This window comes from Sceloporus undulatus, chromosome 6 (assembly GCF_019175285.1).
Source record: "Sceloporus undulatus isolate JIND9_A2432 ecotype Alabama chromosome 6, SceUnd_v1.1, whole genome shotgun sequence".
Taxonomy (NCBI): Eukaryota; Metazoa; Chordata; class Lepidosauria; order Squamata; family Phrynosomatidae; genus Sceloporus; species Sceloporus undulatus.
The window spans coordinates 121,987,895-122,010,681 of record NC_056527.1 but is presented as its reverse complement, the minus strand read 5'-3'; the positions used below and the strand labels follow the sequence as shown (position 1 = coordinate 122,010,681).

Sequence of the window (22,787 nt, the reverse complement as noted above, 5' to 3'; positions counted from 1 at the left end):
CTCTCTAGGAATCTCTAGGTCCTCCAGCGCAACTCTGTGGTCAAAGTCTGACAGACACTGACTATAGAGTTGCACTGGAAGAGCTATAAAGGCCTAGTGTAGAGTGTCCTCTCTAGGAATCTCTAGGTCCTTCAGTCGCCCATAGAGTTGCACTGGAGGAGCTAGAAAGGCCTAGTAGAGTGTCCTCTCTAGGAATCTCTAGGTCCTTCAGACGATCATAGAGGTGCGCTGGAGGAGGTGCTAGAAAGGCCTAGTAGAGTGTCCTCTCTAGGAATCTCTAGGTCCTCCAGCGCAACTCTGTGGTCAAAGTCTGACAGACACTGACTATAGAGTTGCACTGGAAGAGCTATAAAGGCCTAGTGTAGAGTGTCCTCTCTAGGAATCTCTAGGTCCTTCAGTCGCCCATAGAGTTGCACTGGAGGAGCTAGAAAGGCCTAGTAGAGTTTCCTCTCTAGGAATCTCTAGGTCCTTCAGTGCAACTTTTGGTTAAAGTTGACCATAGAGTTGCACTGGATGACCTAGATCTTCCTAGAGAGAATATAACAATCAAATCCGCAAATATGGAGGGATGAGTGTATTTTATTGTAACCCGCCTATATCCTTTTTGGATATAGGCAGGATATAAATAAAACCTATTATTATTATTATTATAAAAGTTTATACAAACTGGGTGAACCTGGGAAGTCAAACTGTAAAAGTGTGTATGTAAATACGTACTTTTATGACTATTTTGTTGCATATAATGTAGTGTCAAGATAAAGTTTTTAAAAAATATACATAAATTTAGTGACTGAAATCCTACCGATTAAGTTGAGTCAAAAACCAATTAATTTGAATTGATTTTAATTTTAATTAAACTGATTGATTTTAATGATGTGTCATGTGATGTGTTTTAACTGATGCTGTTTGTCTGTTAATTGCTGCTGTTCCCCGCCTTTATCCATGAGGAGAAGAAGGCATGAAATTAATAATAATAATAATAATAATAATAATAATAATAATAACAACAATAATAATAACAATAATAATAATAATAATTCTTATTATTATGAAGTGCAGCCTGGTGCTTCACTTCCAAACACAGTACATATCCCTTTAAGGCAATGCCGCCTCAGCCTCGGACTCCATTTCCCACAATACTCCGCCTGCTTGGTGCCCGCCCCTCCGGCCGGGCTGAGTAGACAGACGCGGCCTCCATCCAATGAGAGAGCGATGGAGACGCGGAAGTAGGCGGGGCTTTAAGTGCGGGCCAATCAGAGGGCGTCCTGTGTAGTGTGTAAGAGTGGCGGCAGGGGGCGCTGGAGAGAGGGCTCAGTTTGAGTCTGGAGGAGGGAGGCGCAAGATGGCGGAGGCGCTGGCTTCCCGTCGAGGGTTTCGGGGCGAAGCTTGGCTGCTGGGGCTCCTCTGGCTCCTCCTTCGGGGGGCCCCGGCCGAGCAGATGGAGGAGCACCTCAAGCGGGAGCACTCGCTCACCACCCCCTTCCAGGGTGAGCCTCGGGGCGGGAAGCGCCCCCAAACCGCCTCCTTTTGAATGAAAGAGCCAGGGCAGGCAGGGATCCGTCAGGTGCGGTTCGTTGAACCTCTGCAGCACCTGTGGGACCCCTGCCTGCTTTCATTCAAGCTGGAAGCATTGCTTCAATGTAATGTGCAAGGCAGGCTGAAGTCTGCCAGGTTCAGCTTCCCCATCTGCATATTGGTTGGAGCAGCTCCACCAGTTGTATCTCTGCCTGCCTTGGGACAGGGGTCCTGAAAGGGAGGAGCAGAGGCTGCAGCACCTGTGGGACATCTGCTTGCTTTTATGCAGGGGCATCATTCAAGATAGATACATGCATGGCAGGCAGGAAACCCAACAGGCGTAGTTCTCCCCCTCTCCTTTTGCTTAGTTGTTGGAGTAGTTGCACTGGTTGTATCTCTGCCTCCTCAATGCACAGGAGTCCTGGAGCCGACCCAAAGCGGCTCACAGTCTAAAAACACAGTGTGGTTAGGTCCAAAACGCACTGTGGAAATAATCCAGTTTGAGACCGCTTTAACTGCCTTGGCTCAATGCTAGGGGATTCTGGGAACTGTAGTTTTTGTGAGGCGTTTAGCCTGCTCTGTCACAATAGAACTACAGTTCCTAAGAATCCCTAGCCCTGAGCCAGGGCAGTTAAAGTGGTCTCAAACTGGATTATTTCTGCAGTGCGTTTTGGACCTTCAGAACCTACAGAAGTGTGCTGGAGGGGGTGAAATGTGGGAGAAAGATGGGATCTGGGTTTTGCTAATTGAAGGAATCGGATGCTGATTTTTTTCCCTCTGCTCCTCACTTTTTAGGCGTCGGATCCTCCAGCTCCTCGTTGTGGGAACTCATGGGCAACGCAATGGTCATGACCCAGTTTGTCCGACTGACGCCGGATATCCAGAGCAAGCAAGGTGCCGTCTGGAACCGAGTGGTAAGGCTCCCCATCTCCTGCAGGTGGGCTCTGGGACTTCGTTAGGGCAGGAACAATTGGCTTGGGATCTTAATTAAAACCAATACAAATGAGCAGAGAAGCAAGTTGTAGTGCCAGAAGTGGCATTCCTATGGGAATTAGGAAAGGTGAAGGGTAGGGAAGGGTGAGAATTCCCCATCTTGGCTGTCAGGATTCCTTTGGGATCTGGAGGTTGTGTAGATCATTCCTTGCTTTTTCGGGGCAACCATCATTAGGCATTAGGCACCTTGGTTGTCATTGTGCGCCTTCGAGTCGTTTCTGACTTTTGGGCTTCTGAAATAATCCAGTTTGACACCGCTTTAGCTGCCATGGCTCAGTGCCAGGCACTTCTGGGAATTGTGTTTTGTTGTGGCATGGAAGTGTTCTGACAGAGAAGGCTAAATGTCTTGCATGAATACAATGCCCCGGTATTCCATAGCATTGAGCCGTGGCATAAATGTCTTGCAAAACTGCAAATCCTGGTATTCCATACCACTGAGCCATGGCATAAAGTGGGGTCATACTGGATTATTTCTGCAGTGTGAATGCAACCATGGTGAGCTTATCATAGGGTTTTCTTGGTATGTTTCTTCAGAGAGAGGTTTTGCCATTGCCATCCTCTCAGGCTGAGAGAGTGTAACTTGCCCAAGGTCACCCAATGGGTTTCTGTGGCTAGGCCAGAATTCAAACCTTGGTCTCCTAGGCCCTATACGGACAGGCCAAAATAAAGCTGCTTCCGGTCACTTTGGAGGTATGCTGTTTACATGATGCATGTGTCCTAAGAGTACAGAAGCTGCACCAAAGCTGTGCACCAGTCCTTAGGACTGGATCGTGGCTTTGGGGCGGCTTCCGGGCTCTTAGTATGCATGCATTATTTAAACAGCATACCTCCAAAGTGACCCGAAGCAGCTTTATTTTGGCCTGTCTGTATGGGGCCCTAGTGTCCTGTTTAAGATCTACCATCCAGTTTTAACCCAAAGGCATATTTGATACCTTTATTTGCTTTTTATCTTCCTACTCTATATTTGCACTGCTGTTGCAACACATAGCTTGGGGAAGGCTGTTGACCTGGTAGTTTAAACTGCTTTGTACAGTTGGGGGGGGGGGAATCAGGTTTAAAACACACACATGCCAAATCCCCATTTTATTTTGGTTTAAATCATATATATATATATATATATTTGCAGTGATGTGTAGAACAGCATCAATATAGGACTAAATCAGAAAACCAAGTAGGAAAATGCAGTCGGGATGTTATGGCTAAGAATAATTGTTCTTTAAAAAGTGCTCTTTTAAAGCAAGCTGTTTGGGTTGAGCTTAGGTTAATTGAAGGATTTCTATCTGAAGGGTGCTTCTGGCAGTGTAAAATAAAGTGGTTGAAAAGAAGCCACTGGCACTGAATAGTTACTGGTCTAACAAGGAAAACTGCCAGTAAATCCTGGAGCAGCCGGGTAAAAAGATGGCCCAGATGCTGGTAGGAATTAATGGGGCCAAGGATCGCACAAGTAACTCGTGGAGAGAAAGAGAGAGACGTCTGCAATAGTAGCATCACCTCTATGGGATTCCTTCCCTTGAGATTTAATCTGGTCCCTGACCTTGTTAAGATGTTTTTCTTGTGGAAGGTTCTTTAAACTCTTGATAACTTTCTGCAGGTTAAGTCTTCCATATCCAGGATTCCAAAATATTCCAAGAACCAAACCCCCTTTTTGTGGGTGACTGGGATGGTGACACCTTCGCTTTCAGTACACAAACTTTATTTCGTGGACCCAGTGATTAAAAAATATTGTGTAAGATTACCTTCTGGCTATGTGAAGAAGCTGTACACGAAACCCCAATGAATTCTGCATTTCGACTTGGGCCCCATTTCCAATACTGTATAATATATCATTGTGTATGTTAATGCAAATACAGGCATTCCAAAATCCAAAGCAATTCTGGTCTCCAGCATTTTGGATAAGGGGGGGGGGGCTGATGGATGGATATGCGTTTTGGCTGCGTCCTTTGTGCTCAGAGGCTTCATTGCTAGCCACTTAGGTTTATGCTCTTTATATTTAGCTTTCTCCCCATCACTTTTGTGTTTGTATCTGTCTGTAAGTGCATTTGTTTGCAGCATATGTTCTTGAATTTCTCTGTCAATGGGCATTCCCTGTTTGACTTCTGGTTCATTAGCCAGGGATGCTGTTAGCGGGATGTGTGTGACTCATGCCTTGGCCTTTTTTCCTTAATGTGCGCCCCTTCTCTGCAAAGCCTCGCAGTAGGTATTCTTCCGTCCGTCGGATGAGTGTTACAAATCTTAAGACATCTTCCATCAAAGATAAAGATGTAGTGATTCATTTATGCGATGTCTTGCTTTAGCCAATAGCATCTCCTCTCAGGCAAGCATGAATGGTTCTTTTCTCTAGAAACAGGAGTGGGAACTTGGCTTCTCGTGACGCTTCATTGCTTGCCAAGATAGCATTCATGAGGCTTGAGATGGCTGCGTAGGATGCCCCATGGCATTGCTTGAGAGGGAGTGTTTGGAACAACAAAGGTAGCTTTGCATTTTGTGGTTTGCATATTTGTTGCTCTTCTCACAGGCTGAGAACCATCCTTCTCTGTTTTATATACAAGAAGGGAAAAGTGGAGAATAACACAAGCAACCTTGGCTGAAAATCCTAAAGCTGATGGATTGCTTTCCGGCTTCCACAAGATAGATCCATTTTGATGAAAACAGGAATGGGAATTGTGTCATCCTTGAGATGTGATGGATATTTATCAGGCTGCACAATTTCTATCTAAAGCTAAAGCTTTCTGGATGTTTGAGTGTGTGGTTGCCAGCTCATGTGTCACAATTGTGACCGGGCCACAAAAAGATGGAGTAGTTCTTTAAAGTGAGTCTCCCTTGAAGGTTTCAGTCCAGACTTCTTGCTTCAAATGACTTACTGTAAAATCAACCCCCTCCTGAGACCTTCCTGACAAATGCATTAAGCAGTATGTGCTGCATTGCCATGAGATTGCTCTCTGCCCTTTCATCAATAAACTGAGACCTAAGATCTGTTGTGAATCATTGCAAACAGCATATAATGTCACTCAGCAAGCTTCTTTCTTTGCTAAGGTGCATGGTTAGTCTGCCTGAAGTGTGTGTGGGATGGGAGCTTTAGTTCACTCTCGGAGAGCACCATGTTGGGGATTGCTCCTCCAGATGATATGGGCAGCAGTCTGCAAAAGCTCAGCCAAATAAAACTTGTGGGTTTTTTAAAACATGCCATAACTTTGTTTTTGCAGTGTTTGGGTTATCAGATATCTTAGTTCTCAAAACTAGTGCTCTATGTAGGAGAAAGGTGGGGAAGGTGTGGTTTGGAGACCCTTTCCCCAACACAATGAACAAGACATGATTTGAACTCTGGTCTCTTGAGTCGTAATACAACACTCCAAACACTACAACACACTGGCTGTCTGGTTGTCTTAATACTTTAGTAAGGGGAAGAGATTTTAGTGGGAATAGAAGAAGGTAGGTTTTGTGACCAGCATTCAACATTCAGATAGTCTGTTAGTCTGCTTTTTTTTTAAACTCCCTGGTAATCTTATTCTCCTTTGTTGGTAGTACCCCTCCCTGCCTTTAAACAGGTCCCTGCTGGTTTGTTTTTATATCTATGCACTGTTCTCCATACCTTAATAATCTCAACTGGGATTAATTACTTTATCTTTGATCCTAAATATAGCTCACCAAGAATGGCTTGGAAAGGTTCCTGGCAAGAGGAGTCAAGAGGTTTTTCTGTGCCATTTGATGAAGGCTGGCGCTTGGGTCTGCTTGCCTGCAAAGAGCATAGTGCCAATGACCTCTGAGTTGCACCATGCCTTTTGTTACTCCAGTACTAAGGACTGGAGTGCACCTTTGGTGCAGCTTCTGGCTTCTTAAGATGTGTGTGTTGTTTAAACAGCATACCTTCAAAGTGACCCAAAGCAGCTGTCTGTATGGGCCCTGTTAAGATGGAGTTTTCCGGTTGCAAAGATGCCCCTGCCATTTCAAATCCTCTCTCTCTTTCTCTCTCTCTTCTCCCCCTTTCTGATTTCAACAGCCTTGCTACTTGAGAGACTGGGAGATGCAGGTACATTTCAAAATCCATGGGCAAGGAAAGAAGAATCTAAATGGAGATGGCTTTGCAATCTGGTACACAAAGGAGCGGATGCAGCCAGGTAAAGGACTCTGGTGGGCTTGGCTAGACTCCAAAATAGAACCTAGTGCACCTGATGCAGGCAGACAAAGTGTAATGAGGCTTCCCTCCTCTCCACCAGTCTCTAGTTCATATGTAAAGTCAGCTTGCTATGGACTGAAATATATTTTATAATGGTCTCCTGCTGGATTTGTAAGACACGAGGAATCTCCTGTCTTGCAAAATGACAGGCGGGTTTGAACAAAGGGCCACTTCATGCAAAGGTTCTTAAAAGATGGTTCAGTGGAGGGCCTACTACTTTGATTCGCTTCTTCTTTGCAGACCACCATTCTTTCTTACCTTGTAGAACAGACTTTCCCAGCCTGGGGCTCTTTAGAAGTACTGAATTATAGTGTCCCTCAACTATAAAAATAGTTGTGTAGTTCACTGACTTTTAAGACAAGTTTATGGACTTTGGGGTGAACTTTAGGGAAGAGCCCCCCCCCCCAATAGATGATGTTGCTGAGAAAACTGGGAAATGTATGTGCTCCAGACTTGGCTATAAAGATAAAAAATGCTGGGACAGGTGCCATGTTCTTTTTGAAAACTGTGTAAAGGGGAAGCCTTTATAGATTGGGAGGAAGGGAGGGGATAATGGTCCTCCCTGCCCCCAACCATTGTAGGGAAGTGGAAAGTTTCTGTTTTGCCACAACTGTGGAATAAAGCTCTAGAAAACCAGTTGCCCATGGCTACCTGTTGTGAACACAGTGAAATCTGTTCTAGGGCCCGTCTTCGGGAGCAAGGATAACTTTCTAGGGCTGGGAGTGTTTGTAGACACCTACCCAAATGAGGAGAAGCAACAGGAGGTAAGGTTTCTCAACACCTTTGAGGCTGCTTGTGGAAGCAGAGGGGAAGGGGCTTTGAGGGTGGGCTGGGGCTTCTTTGGTCCATGCTCTTGCCTGTCAACTGGAACCCAGTGAAGGAGACTTTTTAAGGAACAAGTCTAGCCATTCATCTCTAAATCAGTCATTAGTCATATGCCATTGACAGGTGAAAATATTTCCAGAGTTAGTGGGGAGGGTGCTACTGACCGTCCCCTTGTGCTCCAGATTAAGAGTATTGCACTCATTGTTGTAAGATCTTCATGGAGTGGTATAGTTTTCTAGGCTTTGCATTCTCAGGGATAGTGGTCGCTTGTGACTCCTTTGTCAGTAGGATGGTGAATCTCCTTTATTTCAGCAGTGTGGCAGTCGCAACCCTTGTGATATCAGTCATGCAGAAATGGATGGGTGTTAGGGTTCAGGGGATTGGGAATAAGTGCACTTGGGTGTGGAGTGATGCTGAGGGGGAGGAAGAGAGGTTTTTCCTTCCGGTTTGTAGGTCAACATGAAATGATCTGACGGGTGATGTGTGTCCTGCTTCTGTTCCCCCCTCCTTCTCTCCTTTGCTTTGCAATAACTGTTCTGGATTCCCTCAGGCACAGAAGAAGAGGTATTCTGCAGGAAACCAGGTACCAGATTATGCTTTCCCTGCTTCGTTCCACATTTGTCACATCCTCTTTTGCTTCCTCTGCTTCTCTTTCTCCTTTTGGGTTTAAAATATATTAGGAAGGCTTCCCAGTGAGGGCACTGCAGTCCTTGCAGCCAGAGAAGGACAGTGAATGAATCTCAGCTTGATTTGCTGGAGTACCCCTGGGGTCTCTGTTCTTCTCCATCTCTTTCTACAATTGTTTTTGTTTTTTGTTTTAGTATTGTCTTTTGGAAAGTGACTTCATTTGCATAGTATAAAATCATTTCACCATAGCTGTGTTGGAGTTACTGCTGTTTAATGGATTAGGCTGCAGATGGTAGCAGATTGGACCTCTTCTGCGCCTTCACCTTTTGCTCACATTGCTCTCTGGCTGAGATGCTTGATTGTCAAGAGTGGGGTCTGCTGCTTCTTGAACTGAGTTTTCTTCTTCTCTTGCTTGGCTGCCTCACCTGCACGTGCCTCCTTCCCTCCTTCATTGTCCTGTTGATGCAACCAGGTGTTCTGAGGAGTGGCAGCCAAACTCTTAGCTGACCTGTATTTGGTCTCATCCTCCAGCGCATCTTCCCTTACATCTCTGCCATGGTGAACAATGGCTCCCTCACCTATGACCACGACCGGGACGGGAGGCCTACTGAACTTGGTGGCTGCACAGCCATGGTTCGCAATCTCAACCATGACACTTTCCTAGTGATCCGCTACGTGAAGAGGAGGCTTACGGTGAGAGTCTGCTTCTGAACTTTCAATCTGTGGTGTCTCTTCTCTCTTCCCCAACCTGTTCCTCCTGCCCAAGTGCAGCCTGGGAAGTAGCCGGTTTGGACTGAATGTTCTTCTCCCTTCAGATTTTACTTGATATTGATGGCAAGCACGAATGGAGAGACTGCATTGACATCCCAGGTGTCCACTTGCCAAGAGGATACTATTTTGGTGTATCTTCAGTCACTGGAGATTTGTCAGGTATGGGTGGCTTGCAAAGATATTCTGTTCCTTGGCTTTTTGTTTGATTGTAGCTGTCATTGTCCCCAGCCATTGATTATGTAAGCTGTGTTGATGGGATTTAGCAGTCCAGTTGTTTCCAGAAGGCTACAGATTCTCCATGCCACTGTAGATGCAGTTGGCTCTCTATGTCCACAGATTCTGCATCCACAAAATTAAACATCCACAGCTTGGAAATATATATATATATTTAAATTCCAAAAAGCAAGCCTTGATTTTACCATTTTATATAAGGGACGCACTTTTACTACACCACAGTATCTAGTGGGACTTGAGCCTCCATGGATTTTGGTATCCATGAATGGCCCTAGAACCAAGCTGCAGTGTATACCATGGGCTTGTTGCAGTTACTTTCACTCTGCATCCCCTTAGCTTGGAGCTTTTTTGGCACTTAAGATGCCATTTGGTTTGTCCTTCCAGATGAGGATGACTTTCAGCAAGCTATGGAGGGAGGCATGTATTTCTTCCCTGTGCCCAAACTGTTCCTCTTCTGCCCTAGATAACCATGATATCATCTCTCTGAAGTTGTACCAACTGACAGTTGAGAGGTCGCTGGAGGAAGAAAAACGGGACAAAGAGGTCTTTCTTCCAGTTGTGGACAACATGAAACTTCCTGGATGTAAGTAGATATGGATCAACAGGGGTTTATGTGCTGGTACCACTGGAAGGGATGTGTGCATGGCCTCTTCTCTTATCTTTGTCTGCTGGTGGAAGGACAACTATTTATCCCTCCTCTGTAGCAGTTTCCAGAGCCTGAGGGAGCCACAAAGGACTCTCCTCACATTTGCACTCCATGTGCCTAAGAAGGTGGGAGGACTGGAAAGCCTCAGCAGGCTTGCATTGAGCTTTAATTTTCATTTATGATACAAGGAGCTCAGGTTTGCATGCACAGACAGAGTCTCATCTGATTATGGAAGACCAGTTAATACTTGGAGACCACCAAGAATGCAATACCAGGGTCTTTAAGGTAGTGCTAAGAAAGAGTCTTGCCTAAAACACTCTGGAATATTACTGCTAGTCAGAGATGACAGTATGGGGCTAAAGGAAGCAACAGTAATAAAAGTCAGAATCCTATGGTCTTGTAGCCTAAACACCTTGAAGGGACCAGGTCCTGCTTAATCTTGAAAGTTTAGCAGGATCAGGCCACTATGGAATATAAGGAGTTGTAGACTATATTTCAGAGGAAGGCCATGGCAAACCACCTCTGAGTATTACTTGCTTTAAAAAAAAACCTATGAAGTTTCAGATGTCACTGTTAAGTTGACAGGTGCCTTGAAAGCACATAACACACATAGGTCTCTGGATGAGTTGTGTTAGCCTGGGAGGTAGTGCCTGGCTATGGTTACCCATTTAAGTTCATAACTGAACCTGCTTCTCAGCAGTCCAAGAGACAGTCCTCCCACTATGCTGCTCTGGCTCTTGTGACCAACAGGAGCCTGCCTTTTGGTGGGTAGCCCAGTGGTTACCCTGCCAGGTGTTTATCTTCTCTATCTTGAGGGAAAGTTGGCAGCCCAGGTCAAGAGACCCAGAGATGTTGCTCTTAACTTTTGTCTCCAAGCTTGACTCCTTGTCTCTTTCCTCTGCAGTGGAGACGCCGATGGAGCCCATGAGTGGCCTGGCTCTCTTCCTCATCGTCTTCTTCTCGCTGGTGGCTCTCGTCTTTGCCATTGTCATTGGCATCATCGTTTACAACAAATGGCAGGAACAGAGCCGGAAGCACTTTTACTGATCAGGAGAGCGTCCCGTCCTGGTCCTCATTTTCCCTCCTTTGCCTTCTGGACAATGGTTGGTTTTTTGTTGCCGTGGGATGGTCATGGCTGATCTTGAGAAGCTACGCTGTGGAAGCTCAAGCCCTTCTGGTTCTGAAACTTACAGTGGCTTGACTCCTGCATTAGTTCAGGAGTTTCCTATTGAGCCGCAGGGTGGTGAAGACAGCCTTATACTACTCTCTACAATGCCTTCTCTGAACTGAGTCTTCATCAAGACATGATGGTTGACAGACGTATCCTCAGTCATGTAGGGCAAAATGGACTTCTACGACATGGTGGGCAGATCTTAACAAGTCACCTGGAGTTGCTGGACTCAGCTGGGGACTTTGGACTAGCAAGTGTCAAGGGGTGGCCTGCAACATAGTGTCTGTGTGTGGAGACGATGGTATTTTAGCCATGGCCATTTGGTCTGAAGGTGATGATGTGAGGCCTGGATGGAGATGGAATGAGTGGCCCTCCAGATGTTGCTGGACTTGAGCTTCCATGATCCTTCACCATTGGTTCTGCTGACAAGGGTTGATGGGAGGGGCAGTCCTGTATCATCTAAAGGATCATGATTTCCCTCCTCTGCACTGATTTAGAGGAAGATATCCTTGACAAGGCAAACTGATAATATGTAGCTGTAAGAAACCAAGACCACTGTTCTTGTCATTGACAGGCCAGGCGTTCCTGGTACTGTCTGTAGAAGAAGGTAAGCATTGCACTGAAGACACTAGCCCACTGAACAAAGAAATGTGAATTCTTCTCTTCCTTAAAGAAAACAACAAAGAAAGGCAGCTTCTGTCCTAATGCTCTTCCCCCCTTTTTAGCTATCTTACAGCCCCTGAGACTGTGTTGTCCTGAGTGTTGAAGCTGCTGCACGTTTAATTTTATTGGGTGCAATGTAGCACTTGGTCCGTAGTCTCTCTGTCTTTGTATGTGTGTCACACTTTCCCTGGTAGACCTGCCAATGATACAGGATGGAAAGAAATCCTTGGTGTTTCAGCCTATCTGGTACATCAGGAGAAGCTTGGCCCTTACCTGGCCCCCTGTGTGGGCTGTATCGCCATACCCCCCCAGCCCCCAATAAGACCAAATTCTTCTTTTTTTTCTCTGCTGTCCCTCTGCAAAATGGCAAACGTTTCACCATTTTGGGAGAGAATGCAGAGGGAAATGTAGGTATGTGGGGTGTCTATGGGTGGATTGGTGTTTTTTATGCTTCTGAGGGGGGCTTTCTGTGTGGTTTGGGGGAAAATAACTTGAAAAATCAGCCTCAAAATATGGGGGCAAGAGTTTAGAGGCCCTCAGGGACTGCAGAGGGTCCCCATTTCTATTTTAGAGCAAGCGTTGGATCATAGATTGTAAATAGGGAAGCCAGGCTAGGTGCATGGACCCAGTCTGGTTCCCTGGAGGTTGTGAAGGTTTACTTTTTTTATAAGGAGGAAGCTACTGTTGTAGGCAAAAAAATGCTGCTAAATGTTGCTGCTGCTGCTGGGTTTTTTCCTTTTTCTTAAGCCGATCTCTGCTCTTCACTGTTGTCAGGATCCACCGTCTCCCTTCTGGATAAAAGTGCATCCCCTTTAGTTGTTACTGGACTGCAATTCCCAGCAAGTTTTCCCCGCATGGTCACAGGTGAGGGATGCTAGGTTTTGCAGTGCAAAAATACCTGGGAGGCTGCACTTTGCTTATCCCTACTCTCACTCTTGGTTCCCCATTTTCTCACTGGGGAGACAACTGATGTTATGTATGTCTTTTTTGTGGGTTCATCTTGGTGGAGGAAAGCCTGGTGGTGACAGGTCCCTTTTAGCCTGGAAACTGCAGAGGTGACTCTCTCCTCTTTGCTGTCCAACCTACCTCTTGCCTTTTCATTATGGAGGTGGCTTAATTTTGCACGGCTGCTTCCATGATACTGAGCCAGCAATTCTATATTGAAATAGACTGTGCACAGATTTGTACCTCTGCGTCTCTCTGGCACACCTCAGTTTCCAGTGTCAATTCAAAAAAACAAAATCTGACTCTTGCTTTGAAGCAAAACTGCATTAGGCAAAATTGCATTAAATGGTCCATTTCAAACTTAGTGGCTGAAAATGTAGCTTTCTGCATGGAGAAAATGTCATTTTCCCAGCAACAATTGTCCCTTCCTTGCCCCATGGCATCTTCATTTTCTCTCCACTTCAACTCTATATTTTAAACTTAGACTCTGATCTCCTTTCCAGAGTAATTCCAGAGAATTGGCATCCGTTTAATGAGCATAGGGATATCTCAGTTGGTTAAATTTGGCTATATGATGGTGTTAACAAAAGCAAGCAAAGATGGATGGGAACTGAGCGTGGGTGTTTTACATTTCTTAGCAATTACTCCATATCAGCCAAAGGATTCTGGGAGTTGTAGTGCAAAGAAATAAAGCACCCAAGCACTGAGGTCATGCTCCTGGGCTGGTCACATGGGCCACCTCATCCATTCGGGACAGTAGCTGCATCCCATGTTGGTCCCCCTTTGAGCATATTTGCTGTACAAAAAGCCTGAGGGAGATAAGGATTTGTCTTTTGAGCTGCAAAGGCTGTTTTTATACACATATCTCCTATCTTTTGCTTGTGTTCTTGGTTGAAAGAAACATACGAGGCCACAACATCCCTTATTCCCTTTTGGAAGTTTGAGTTAAAATACACCTTGGAAAGCTTCACTTTGACCAACAAGATGGATTGCATCCCCCCCCCTCAAAAAAAAATAAGCCACCAAGTCCTTTTCATTTTCTCAAGCAGGGCTGCATTTAGGTTAACTTGATTTCCAAGTCTATGAAATCTTTCTTGCATACAAATCTTCTCCTTTTTTGGGGTGGGTGGGTACGGTGACAAGTTTTGGGGCGCCTTTAAAAAAATAGCTAACTTTTATTATGGCATACGCTTTGTGGGCAATATTCTGAAATGGGGAGGAACAACACGTTTTTGGTTTTCTGAGATGCTTTGTTGTTTCCCTTGAACTGACTTTTCCCAATTTTGTCCCCTTTGGCTTGAATCAAGAATGTGGGTTTTTATCATGCCATAGATCTTAATGCATCAGTGCCAGGATATTTAGCAACAGGACCTTATGAGCGTTCTGTCTGACTTTTACATACACCTCAACTTGGCTGTACTTATGTTTTTTGCATTTCCTTCTTCCCAACTTCAGTGGCAATCTGTCTTTTCCTGCTCCCTGTATGCCCAGTCCGAGATGAGCTTCCATGCACCTCCTGAATTCAGGTGTGAACTATGAATGCTGAGGCCATAATAAATATGTTAGCCTTTAAGGAGCTACTGGACTCTTAGGGGCTCCAACAGTTTTCACCTCTGGAAAGATTTTACTGCTATGCAAAGGCTTGGAGTGGCGATAAAACAGGTTTTATGAGATGAGCAAAATGTAAAAAGAGGGTAGCCCAGCTTTCCAAAAGCTGGTGCCTTGCAGATATGTTGGACTGTAACTGCCATTGTCTGATAACTGGGGATGATAGGGTTGTACTCAGTGCCTCTAGAAGGTGCCAACTTTGGGAAGACCAGTCAAATTAAAAGGATTAGTCTGGGCATTATCCTTTTGACCAGCTTCCTATCATGTGCCTTCAAGTCACCCTTTCATTATTATTATTTTTTGGGGGGGGGGTAGCTTTATTCAGAGGAGATTTGCCATTGCCTTCCTCTGAGGCTGAGAGAGAGTGACTTGCCCAAGATCACCCCTTAAGCTTCCCAGAGTCCTTGTCCCACATTCGAACCCCTAGATCATGCTGGCTGTCTTTGTATCTTTCCTTTAAAAACTATACTGTGGACTTGGGATATTAAACAGATATATATATATATTCCCCAGCTATGTTGCCCGGAAATGCATCTGCTTTGAAATTCTTTATATGAAAAAATGGTATAGACATGTTATTAAATAAAAGTGGCTTTTTGGAATTGGCTTGATGGCCCTTCTGTTATTTTTCCTTTTCTCCCAGGTTTGCATTTTGGGCATTTTGCTGCTCTCTTGTATTGTCGGAGCCATGTTGGCTGGGGATTTGGGGGAGCTGTGGTGACATTTCCCATTTCTGCTAAGGATATGGGGCAGCTTCCAATAAAGGATCAACAATCCACTGTACAACTTTGTGGAGTAGTTAGTAAAGATCATTCCCATCCCATAGCTTCCAGCAGTCACAGTTCGGCAGGGGCAATCCCAATAAATTGTATATGTCTCAATTTTTACAGCTGCTGCTCTTAAAACATCCTGGTTTCTCCTCTTTCCACTTTCCCCCTTTGCCCTCTGCTTGCTTCACTTGCTCCAAACTGAGTTGAAAGCGGCAAAGTACAGTGGACCCTTGGTATCTGCTGTGTTTTGGTTAGAGGACCCGGCATTGATACCAAAATCACTAGATGTGTAAGTTCTATTAAATACAAAGGCATAGTATAAATGGGCAAAATTAAGGTGTGCGTTTTGGAATCTATATATTTTCAAGCCATGGATGGTTGAATCCGTGGCTACCGAAGGCTACCTGTAGCTTGCACCCGATTAACCCAGGAGACTCAGGCAAAAGCAAACTGCTGTATGCTTTCCTAACTTGTGTGTTGTTCCCCATTACAGTAATATCTTTTCTCGTCTTGACCACATTCTGAAGTTGCTTGGCCAAATATGTCCTAGTTTTCATCTGAAATATTGGAGGCCCGCATTCAGGGTTTATAAGTAATGTAGACAAACCCTTAGAGAGCAAAGGTCAAACAAGATTATACATTCGGCCCTCCGTATCCACGGATTTTTTTATCCACTGATTCAAGCATCCACAGCTTGAAAATATTTCAGAAATAAATAAATTCTGAAAAGCAAACCATGATTTTGCTATATTCTATGGGATGTCCTTTGACTATCCATTGTATTTAATGGGACTTGAACATCCATGGATTGGAGCGGGGAACCAAACCCCACTGTACATTTATCTTCCTTCCTTTTGCAAAAGGGCTCCCCAAAATGGTGAAAGGTATGGCAGACCTTGACATGGGATTGTCTCAACTCATCTTGCATTTGGCCTCCTTTGTCTTGCGATTGATCATTAGAAAGTAAACAGTGGCTTAATTTGGAAGTCAGATTGCTGAGGCATGTGTCTCCGATGAACTCCTGATGTGGGAGGAAAAACATATTAATCACTGGAACATGGGACTCATCTCCTAGTCATCAGTTTAAAACATACATAGGATTGCATGGCAATCTTAGCAGCCCTTGTAGAACAAGCAAGACTTGCAACATCTTCAGGCTTACATTTTATTTTAAGCAAGTGGGAACCAGGAAAATTACCTATTTCCACAGTTCCACTTTCTATCCCGCAGTTTCCACTCTGCTCCTCCTAGTCTTGTCTAGCTTCGACTATAAACTTGTGATAGAAATCTTAGGGCTTCCATCATGGTGAGAAAGCAAAGGGATCGGGAGGCTTATATGGAACAGACGTGCCATTTAAAACCTGGGTCCCCTTTCTGCAGGCTTTTGGGAAGCAAAATGGGAGACGAGAGGCACCACTGCCATTGGGGCAAGGCAGGTCAGGTCAATGGCATTTGGAGAACTTGCTGGCTTTTGCTACGGCTAGTTAGGAGGGTTGACGGCTTTTCTTGGGTGTAGGACGGTTCCTCTTGGGAGCTGGAGGAGGTTTCCTGGGAGCTGGAGGAGGTTTATTTGGAGCTGGAGGAGGTTTCCTGGGAGCTGGTGGAGGTTTCCTGGGAGCTGGTGGAGGTTTATTTGGAGCTGGAGGAGGCTTCCTGGGAGCTGGTGGAGGTTTCCTGGGAGCTGGTGGAGGTTTCCTGGGAGCTGGTGGTGGTGATGACTTCTTGGGAACTGGTGGAGGTTTCCTGGGAGCTGGAGGAGGTTTCCTGGGAGCTGGTGGAGGTTTCCTGGGAGCCAGTGGTGGTGATGACCTCTTGGGAACTGGTGGTTTCCTGGGAGCTGGAGGAGGTTTAAGTGGAGCTGGTGGTGGTGACTCCTTGGGAGCTGGAGGAAGTTTCTTGGGAGCTGGTGGTGACTTCTTGGGAGTTGGCGGTGGTTTCCTGTGGGCTCCTGGATGCGTTCTGTGACCTGGATGCTTCATATGGATGTTTGGCTGCTTCTTGTAGACTATTGGCTGCTTCCTGTGGACTTTTGGCTGCTTCCTGTGGACCTTCAGCCGCTTCTTGTGAAGAGGTGGCGGAGGTGGCGGTGGCGGTGGTGGCGGTGGAGGTGGCAGGTTTGGCTTTGGTGCCGTTCGTGAGGTAGCTGGTGGTGTCGCCTTGGACGTTGTTGCTGGTGTTGTTGTTGTCGGGATGGGAGGTGGTGGCATTTGAGGGGCAGCTGGTGGTGGCATTTGGGGGATGGCTTGCAGTGGCAGATTGTTGGGTGGCAGTTGTACTGTCACGGCACCCGAGCTTTTCATGGGACTAATCAACTTCATTGCCAAATATCCCTGAGAAACAAAAGGAAGAGTGAGACCTAGGACAAGCTGGTGGCCACTGCAAAGTACAGGCTTACCCTGCTTCAGGAATACAAGCCTTCTGTAGATTCAGAAAAGCTTTATTCAGTAAGCGGAGAAAAATCACAGCACATAGTGGTTGTCAGTACATAAATTTCCCCCCAGTTATCTAGTATAATTAAAGTTCAACCAATTCACTTTCCACAACGCTTGCATCCCATTCAGCAGCATACAAAAACATCTGTCTTCCCAGGATGTACCCATCCTTCATGCCAAGTTTCAGCTTCCCACCAGAACTATCTTGGTAACTTGCTACTCATGGTTTCTCCCCACATATCTGCTCATTATCTTAGGCTTTCACTGCCACGACTGCCTCCTATGGAAGCCTAGGGTTTATGGTCAGGGAAGCTCTGAAGTGCTTTGGCTGGGAACCCTCAATAGCTCTCTCTAAACTACAAATCCCAGGATTCCATGCTAGGTAACTCCATTGTGGCTGAAGCAGAATCATAGCATTATAATTGATGTTGCATGAAAGACCCCCAGTCACCTTTGTGGCTTGGAATTCCCTTCCTTTCCCCAGTAGACTTACAGGAGCTGAATAGATGAAGGCTGCGAAAAGCAAGAATACAAAGACGCAGCAAAAGAAAATTAAGATCTTCCACTTGCTCTTCTGCCAGATGAGGAAGTGGAGACTCTTCAAAGGGGCAGTGAACCAAAGGAAAGAGGTCTCTGGCCTCCTGGTCAAGGGAAAAGGAGAGGACAAGGCAAACTGGTCAGATGGCACAGTAAGTCCAAACGCATGTTTCCACCTTCTTCTATTCTGTTTTTTGGTGGTTCTCCACATACATGAGCCACCTTCAGGGTGAACCATTGAACCCCAGTACCATCTGGGAATGGATGGAGATGGATGAATGTTGCCTCACATATATAAACCTACCAGAGGACATCTTCCCCAGGCCCCTCCTTGGTCCTGGAATTGGATTTGGGTCTGGAAGGTGGCCTCAAAAGCAGCCGAACCCAATAGTCCTTGGAAGCAGCCCTCCATTTGCTGCCCTCTAGATGGGTTGGACTGAAACACCCACTGTCCCTTGTGCTGGTTGATGATGGGAGTTGTAGTTGAGCCCATCTGGAGGGCACCAAAATGGTGTTTTGGTAAAGAGCATCTGTATCAGAAGGCACCTGGAGGCTGAGTTCTTACTCTGGTGGCTTCAGGACTGGGTTCATGTTTGGCTCTTCTCTTCCTAGTCCAGCCGGTCGCTCTTCAGCCTCCTCCTCAGTCAGCAGCTCAAGGGTCATTTCCACCTTACCCTTGAAAACCAAAAACAGAAGGACACAAGGATGTAAATGCCTATATCATCTTCACATGCAAGGACAAATAATTCCTGTGCTGTAGTTTTCTTCCTGTTGGAGAGAGAGCGAGAGGGAGAGACTGAAGGGTTCTGTGCAGTATTCTCCCAGTATTCATACTCTGCAAAGTGTTCTGGAACATTATCCTGCATGGAAATACATATGGTTTTGCTGTGCAAAACTCAACAAAGCACATGATCTGCAGAGGAAACAGTGCACCTTCAGCAAGGAACACTGTCCTCTGCATGAAAAAACATGGGTTATGCACAGGATAAACTGTGTATTACTGTGTAGAACAATTCCTCTGAACACTTTGCAAAGCCAAAAGACCCAGGAGGAGCTGAACAAAACCCACACTGCTGCATTATACTTCCTAACTATTTGGTGTCACCACAGAGAAGGTTTTTTCCTACAACACATTATCCCCATAGAAAAGGGCCCCTCCAACCACTCTCAATTCATGGGTAGGCATATTTCGAGAGGCGCTTCCTCCAACACTGAGGCCCTAAGTCCTTTGGGGCTTTCAAAGATATGGGGTAGGACTAGGTGGCCCTTGAGGTCCCTTCCAACTCTTTGGGAAATAAAGAAAAACAATCCAAGCTGAGCATGGATGGCCAGGCTGTGGGATGAGATGGCTCCCAACCCAACTCCATCACCAAAGTCTGTCCCATCTTAAAAAGAGAGCATCTTGCCAGCCAGGTTGGATTGGCCCATATGCCAGATCCCCAAAGCTACCCGAAACTTGCCGACACCCGTGGCTTGTCCTTCTCGAAGACGATGCAGGGCCACCAGCCCCTCGTGTTCTTCTGTGTGAACATGGAGATATGTTTTGGTTTCTTGCGCCTGAAAAAAGAGGTGGGGGTGACCGTGTTGTCTTCTAGCACCATTTTCACAGTGCAGTCCCGGGGGCGTCTGGCGGGGCGAGGCATGCTGTTCAGGTTCAGCTCCAGTATGCCTGCAAAGAGAATGAAAGGCAATAACATGTACATTTTGCTCTCCCTCTTCAACCATCCTCAGACGGGCCATCCAAGGTGTGACCCTGGCATGAATTTTGACACCTTCTGGGCCAACACCCTCATATTTTTTGAACACTATATCCCAGGAAGAGCCTTTGTATGTATCCACACTGCAGAATTAAAGCGGCTTGACACCACTTTAAGTGTCCTGGTTCCATCTTGGGATCTGGAATTCGGTAAAGTATTTGTTCTCAAGAGCTTTTTATCTTTTTAATTTTATACATTTAACTTGGGGTGTGAATTTGTTTCATTATGGTAAATAGTTAAATTCTGTTTTAATGTTTACTTTTTGCATGCATTGAATGGTGTGCTTTGAAGCTGTGAGCTGCTTTGAGCCCCAATTTTAGGGGAGAAGCAGAAAATAATAGAAATAATAGTGATAACAACAACAGCAACAACATACATATACAACAGAGAAAGGAAGCAGAAAATGGTCTCTGTTGTTCTAGCAGTGCCTTGGGACCAAAATATCCTTCATTCAGTTCAGGATCTTTCCTACCTAGAAAATCATCCGCTGAAAATTTGTCATTGTCCCAGATCTGGATAATGAGTTTGGGGGGCACTTTCTGCATGGTCTCATCCAGACTCCAAAAGTGTTGCTGAAAAAGAAAGGGCAAGGGAGAGATGGCTAAAATAAGAGTGCCCACCCATGGGTACATCCAATCCAATGTGATAGCTGCAGAAATATTGTCAAGAATATGGCAATTCTTGTCACAGAATTGTTAAAGGCTTAACTGTTTGGAAGGGGAGGACTAGAAGAGTTGGGGGGACTTTATTAACTAGACCCAACTTTGCTTAGCTTCCAAAACCAGATGAATTTGGATGTCCAGGCTGGTCCTGACAATTTGCACCCACCTTCTTGGTGAGGACCAGGACCTGCTCCATGGGCAGATATTCCATGGGAAAGATAAAGCGCCAGTTGAAGTTGCCTTCTCCCGAGAGGGACCTGTAATGGACGTCTGTCTTCTGCTTGTCCTCTTCCAAGCCATCCAGCCACCTGAGAGCCAGTACCAAGGAGATGTTGGGGTTGGCCAGAGAAATGCGTTCGTCTTACTGAAGGTTCCGGAGTGCGCTTGGGTACATCAGCTATAGCATTTAGCAATAGCATTTACATTTCTATACTGCTTAATAGTGAACTCAGCATTCTCCAGGCAGCTTACAATCTGTAAGCCAATTGCCCCCAACAAGCTGGGTATTCATTTTACCAACCTATGAAAGGATGGAGGGCTGAGTCAACCTTGGAGCCCTGCCTGGGTTCGAACTCACAACCCTGTGGCTGCAGTAATGGCATTTAACCGCTGCGTCACCAGTGCTCCCTATGGATGTTGCATTATCCCAGTGTGCTGGTAACTTAGGGACAGGGGATCCTGATCCACCAATATACTGTATTAAAGTGAAACCATGACAATCTCCTCTTGGAGCATATTGTCTAATCCAGGAATGGAAAATGTATTGCCCTTCAGAAGTTGTTGAGTAGCATCTCCAGCCAGCAAGGCTAATGATAGATACTCCCACTTTGCCCCAATGATAGAATATATGTATAGTTTATAGAACCAGTGTGCTGTAGTAGTCTGAGTGTTGGATTATGGCTCTGGAGGCCAAGGGTTACCCCTATGATAGGTTCACCTTAGAGTTGCCATAAGTCAGAAACGACTTGAAGGCACACAACAACAGCAACAACATACTTTATTGCCTTGGTAGTTTCCCGCGTACCCTTTGACGTAGATGTCGCTCATCCTGTCTCCAAAAATGTTGGTGTCTTCCAGGTCTACGTCTTTGGTGTTCCAAATGATGACACGCAGTTCATACCTAGAGAACAGAAGGGCAGGCAACTGTGGAGACTGGCAGGAGTTTTAGGGCAGGGAGTTCACAACTCCTAGTTGCCCATGCTAGCTTGTGGGAATTCTGGGTGTCATTGTAGTCAAAACAGTTAGGAACTTTTGCTTGCTGTCTCTGAGTTCACTTCACCTACCTCTTTGGCTGCCTTGGGGTGATGTCAAAAGGAGGTCCTGGCTCGCCTAAGGCTTCCGGGAAGATGTCAACCCACATCTGCACTTTGCCCTGAGTATGAAAGGGGCATAGGATTTAAAGTGGTGTCAGACTGCATTATTTCTACATTGTAGATGCACCCCTAGAAATTAACTAGAGAAGTAGTTGGAGCTTGCAATGCTAGTGATGGGATGAATGTCCTCCAGCACACCAGATTTTAGGCTGCATGGCACCTAGAACCCATGTTGCCCTTCAACTCGCAGTCTTGTGCCCTCTCAGCACCTGCTGCTTGAGAGAGGTGCCTAATGATAGGACTGGCAAGGGAAAGAATTAGGAGGAGACCAATAAAGTCAAAAAGGGGATAGTGAAAACCTGAAGTAAGGGCTGGGTGGTTACCTGGTCAATCCCAGGATGGGCAGGGTTGTAAAGAGTGCGAGTCTCGATGTGTTCAGGCACCAGCCCACAAGTATGGAGGAGGTGGAGGGCAAGGCGTTCTTTGGCAGCTCCCAGGTAGTCATGCAAAGGGGCTTGGGTCTCTGGAAATGGATCAGCAGCAGATTTTGAAGCAAGCCAATGCACATTTTGCAGTCTGTATGAATTTTGCAGATGGAGCCAGATTGCAGGATGGAGTTCGTATTTTTAAGAACTACAGGTGGAGTCTGGAATTCCAAAATATTCCACCAAAATGCCACCTATCATTGCTACAGAATGCAAAGGTAATTGGGGGAATCTGGTACCAAAATACTCCAGGAGTAGCCCAAAGTATTCTGGCTGCTGTAGGGTTCTCCTTCTCTTTCAAATGGTGTGGTGCCACGACTCACGTTCTGGCTAATAGCAAGCAGGCTAGATTAAATTAGGGAAAGTTGGGAAGCCACTAAGAAGAAATAACCCCCTCATTTCACAATTACTTTCTATCTTAATCTCCAAACAGGTTCTGTGGCCATGTTCTAGAAGAGTTTACTCCTGATGTTTCGCCAGCATCTGTGTCTTTGGCATTTTCAGAGAAGAGGTTGGCAGGGTTTGCTCTAGAAACCTCAGAGCCTGGGATGATCCTGAATTATCCCTCCGTGGGGTGTAGTAGTTGGAGCCTTGAGTACAACTCTGGAGACCAGGGTTCAAATCCCATCTCAGCCATATAAACCCACTGGGTGGCCTTG

At 45.7% G+C, this 22,787-nt stretch overlaps 2 protein-coding genes across 4 annotated transcripts in view; one reads left to right on the top strand and one right to left on the bottom strand.

Annotated features, from left to right (window-relative positions):
* Positions 1 to 1,316: 1,316 nt before the first annotated feature.
* On the top strand, positions 1,317 to 14,778 carry LMAN2L (lectin, mannose binding 2 like). 3 transcript variants are annotated; one of them, XM_042474483.1, is made up of 9 exons: positions 1,317 to 1,487; positions 2,311 to 2,429; positions 6,506 to 6,623; positions 7,364 to 7,446; positions 8,058 to 8,090; positions 8,666 to 8,827; positions 8,950 to 9,064; positions 9,603 to 9,722; positions 10,690 to 14,778. In XM_042474483.1, the coding sequence occupies exons 1-9, from the start codon at positions 1,343 to 1,345 to the stop codon at positions 10,830 to 10,832; spliced, it is 1,038 nt and encodes a 345-aa protein (XP_042330417.1). In that variant the 5' UTR covers positions 1,317 to 1,342; the 3' UTR covers positions 10,833 to 14,778. The 3 variants fall into 3 exon arrangements, with proteins under 3 accessions (XP_042330417.1, XP_042330418.1, XP_042330419.1); XM_042474484.1 differs by lacking the exon at positions 8,058 to 8,090; XM_042474485.1 differs by lacking the exons at positions 1,317 to 1,487; positions 7,364 to 7,446; positions 8,058 to 8,090.
* Positions 14,779 to 16,426: 1,648 nt separating this feature from the next.
* The window catches only part of FER1L5 (fer-1 like family member 5), a 35,300-nt gene continuing 28,939 nt past the window's right edge, over positions 16,427 to 22,787 (bottom strand). Inside the window, exons 44-52 of the mRNA XM_042473954.1 lie at positions 22,027 to 22,166; positions 21,614 to 21,702; positions 21,355 to 21,450; positions 20,497 to 20,638; positions 20,141 to 20,240; positions 19,372 to 19,580; positions 18,477 to 18,586; positions 17,868 to 18,015; positions 16,427 to 17,272 (exon numbers count right to left, since the gene is read on the bottom strand). Coding sequence (XP_042329888.1) covers positions 16,427 to 17,272; positions 17,868 to 18,015; positions 18,477 to 18,586; positions 19,372 to 19,580; positions 20,141 to 20,240; positions 20,497 to 20,638; positions 21,355 to 21,450; positions 21,614 to 21,702; positions 22,027 to 22,166 — 1,880 coding nt within the window. The remainder of the gene's footprint in view (positions 17,273 to 17,867; positions 18,016 to 18,476; positions 18,587 to 19,371; positions 19,581 to 20,140; positions 20,241 to 20,496; positions 20,639 to 21,354; positions 21,451 to 21,613; positions 21,703 to 22,026; positions 22,167 to 22,787) is intronic.

Coding starts and splice junctions, on each gene's coding strand:
- LMAN2L (XM_042474483.1), top strand. CDS start 1,343: ATGGCGGAGGCGCTGGCTTCCCGTCGAGGGTTTCGGGGCGAAGCTTGG. Junction 1,488..2,310: donor GCTCACCACCCCCTTCCAGG/GTGAGCCTCGGG, acceptor CTCACTTTTTAG/GCGTCGGATCCTCCAGCTCC. Junction 8,091..8,665: donor GGTATTCTGCAGGAAACCAG/GTACCAGATTAT, acceptor CTCATCCTCCAG/CGCATCTTCCCTTACATCTC.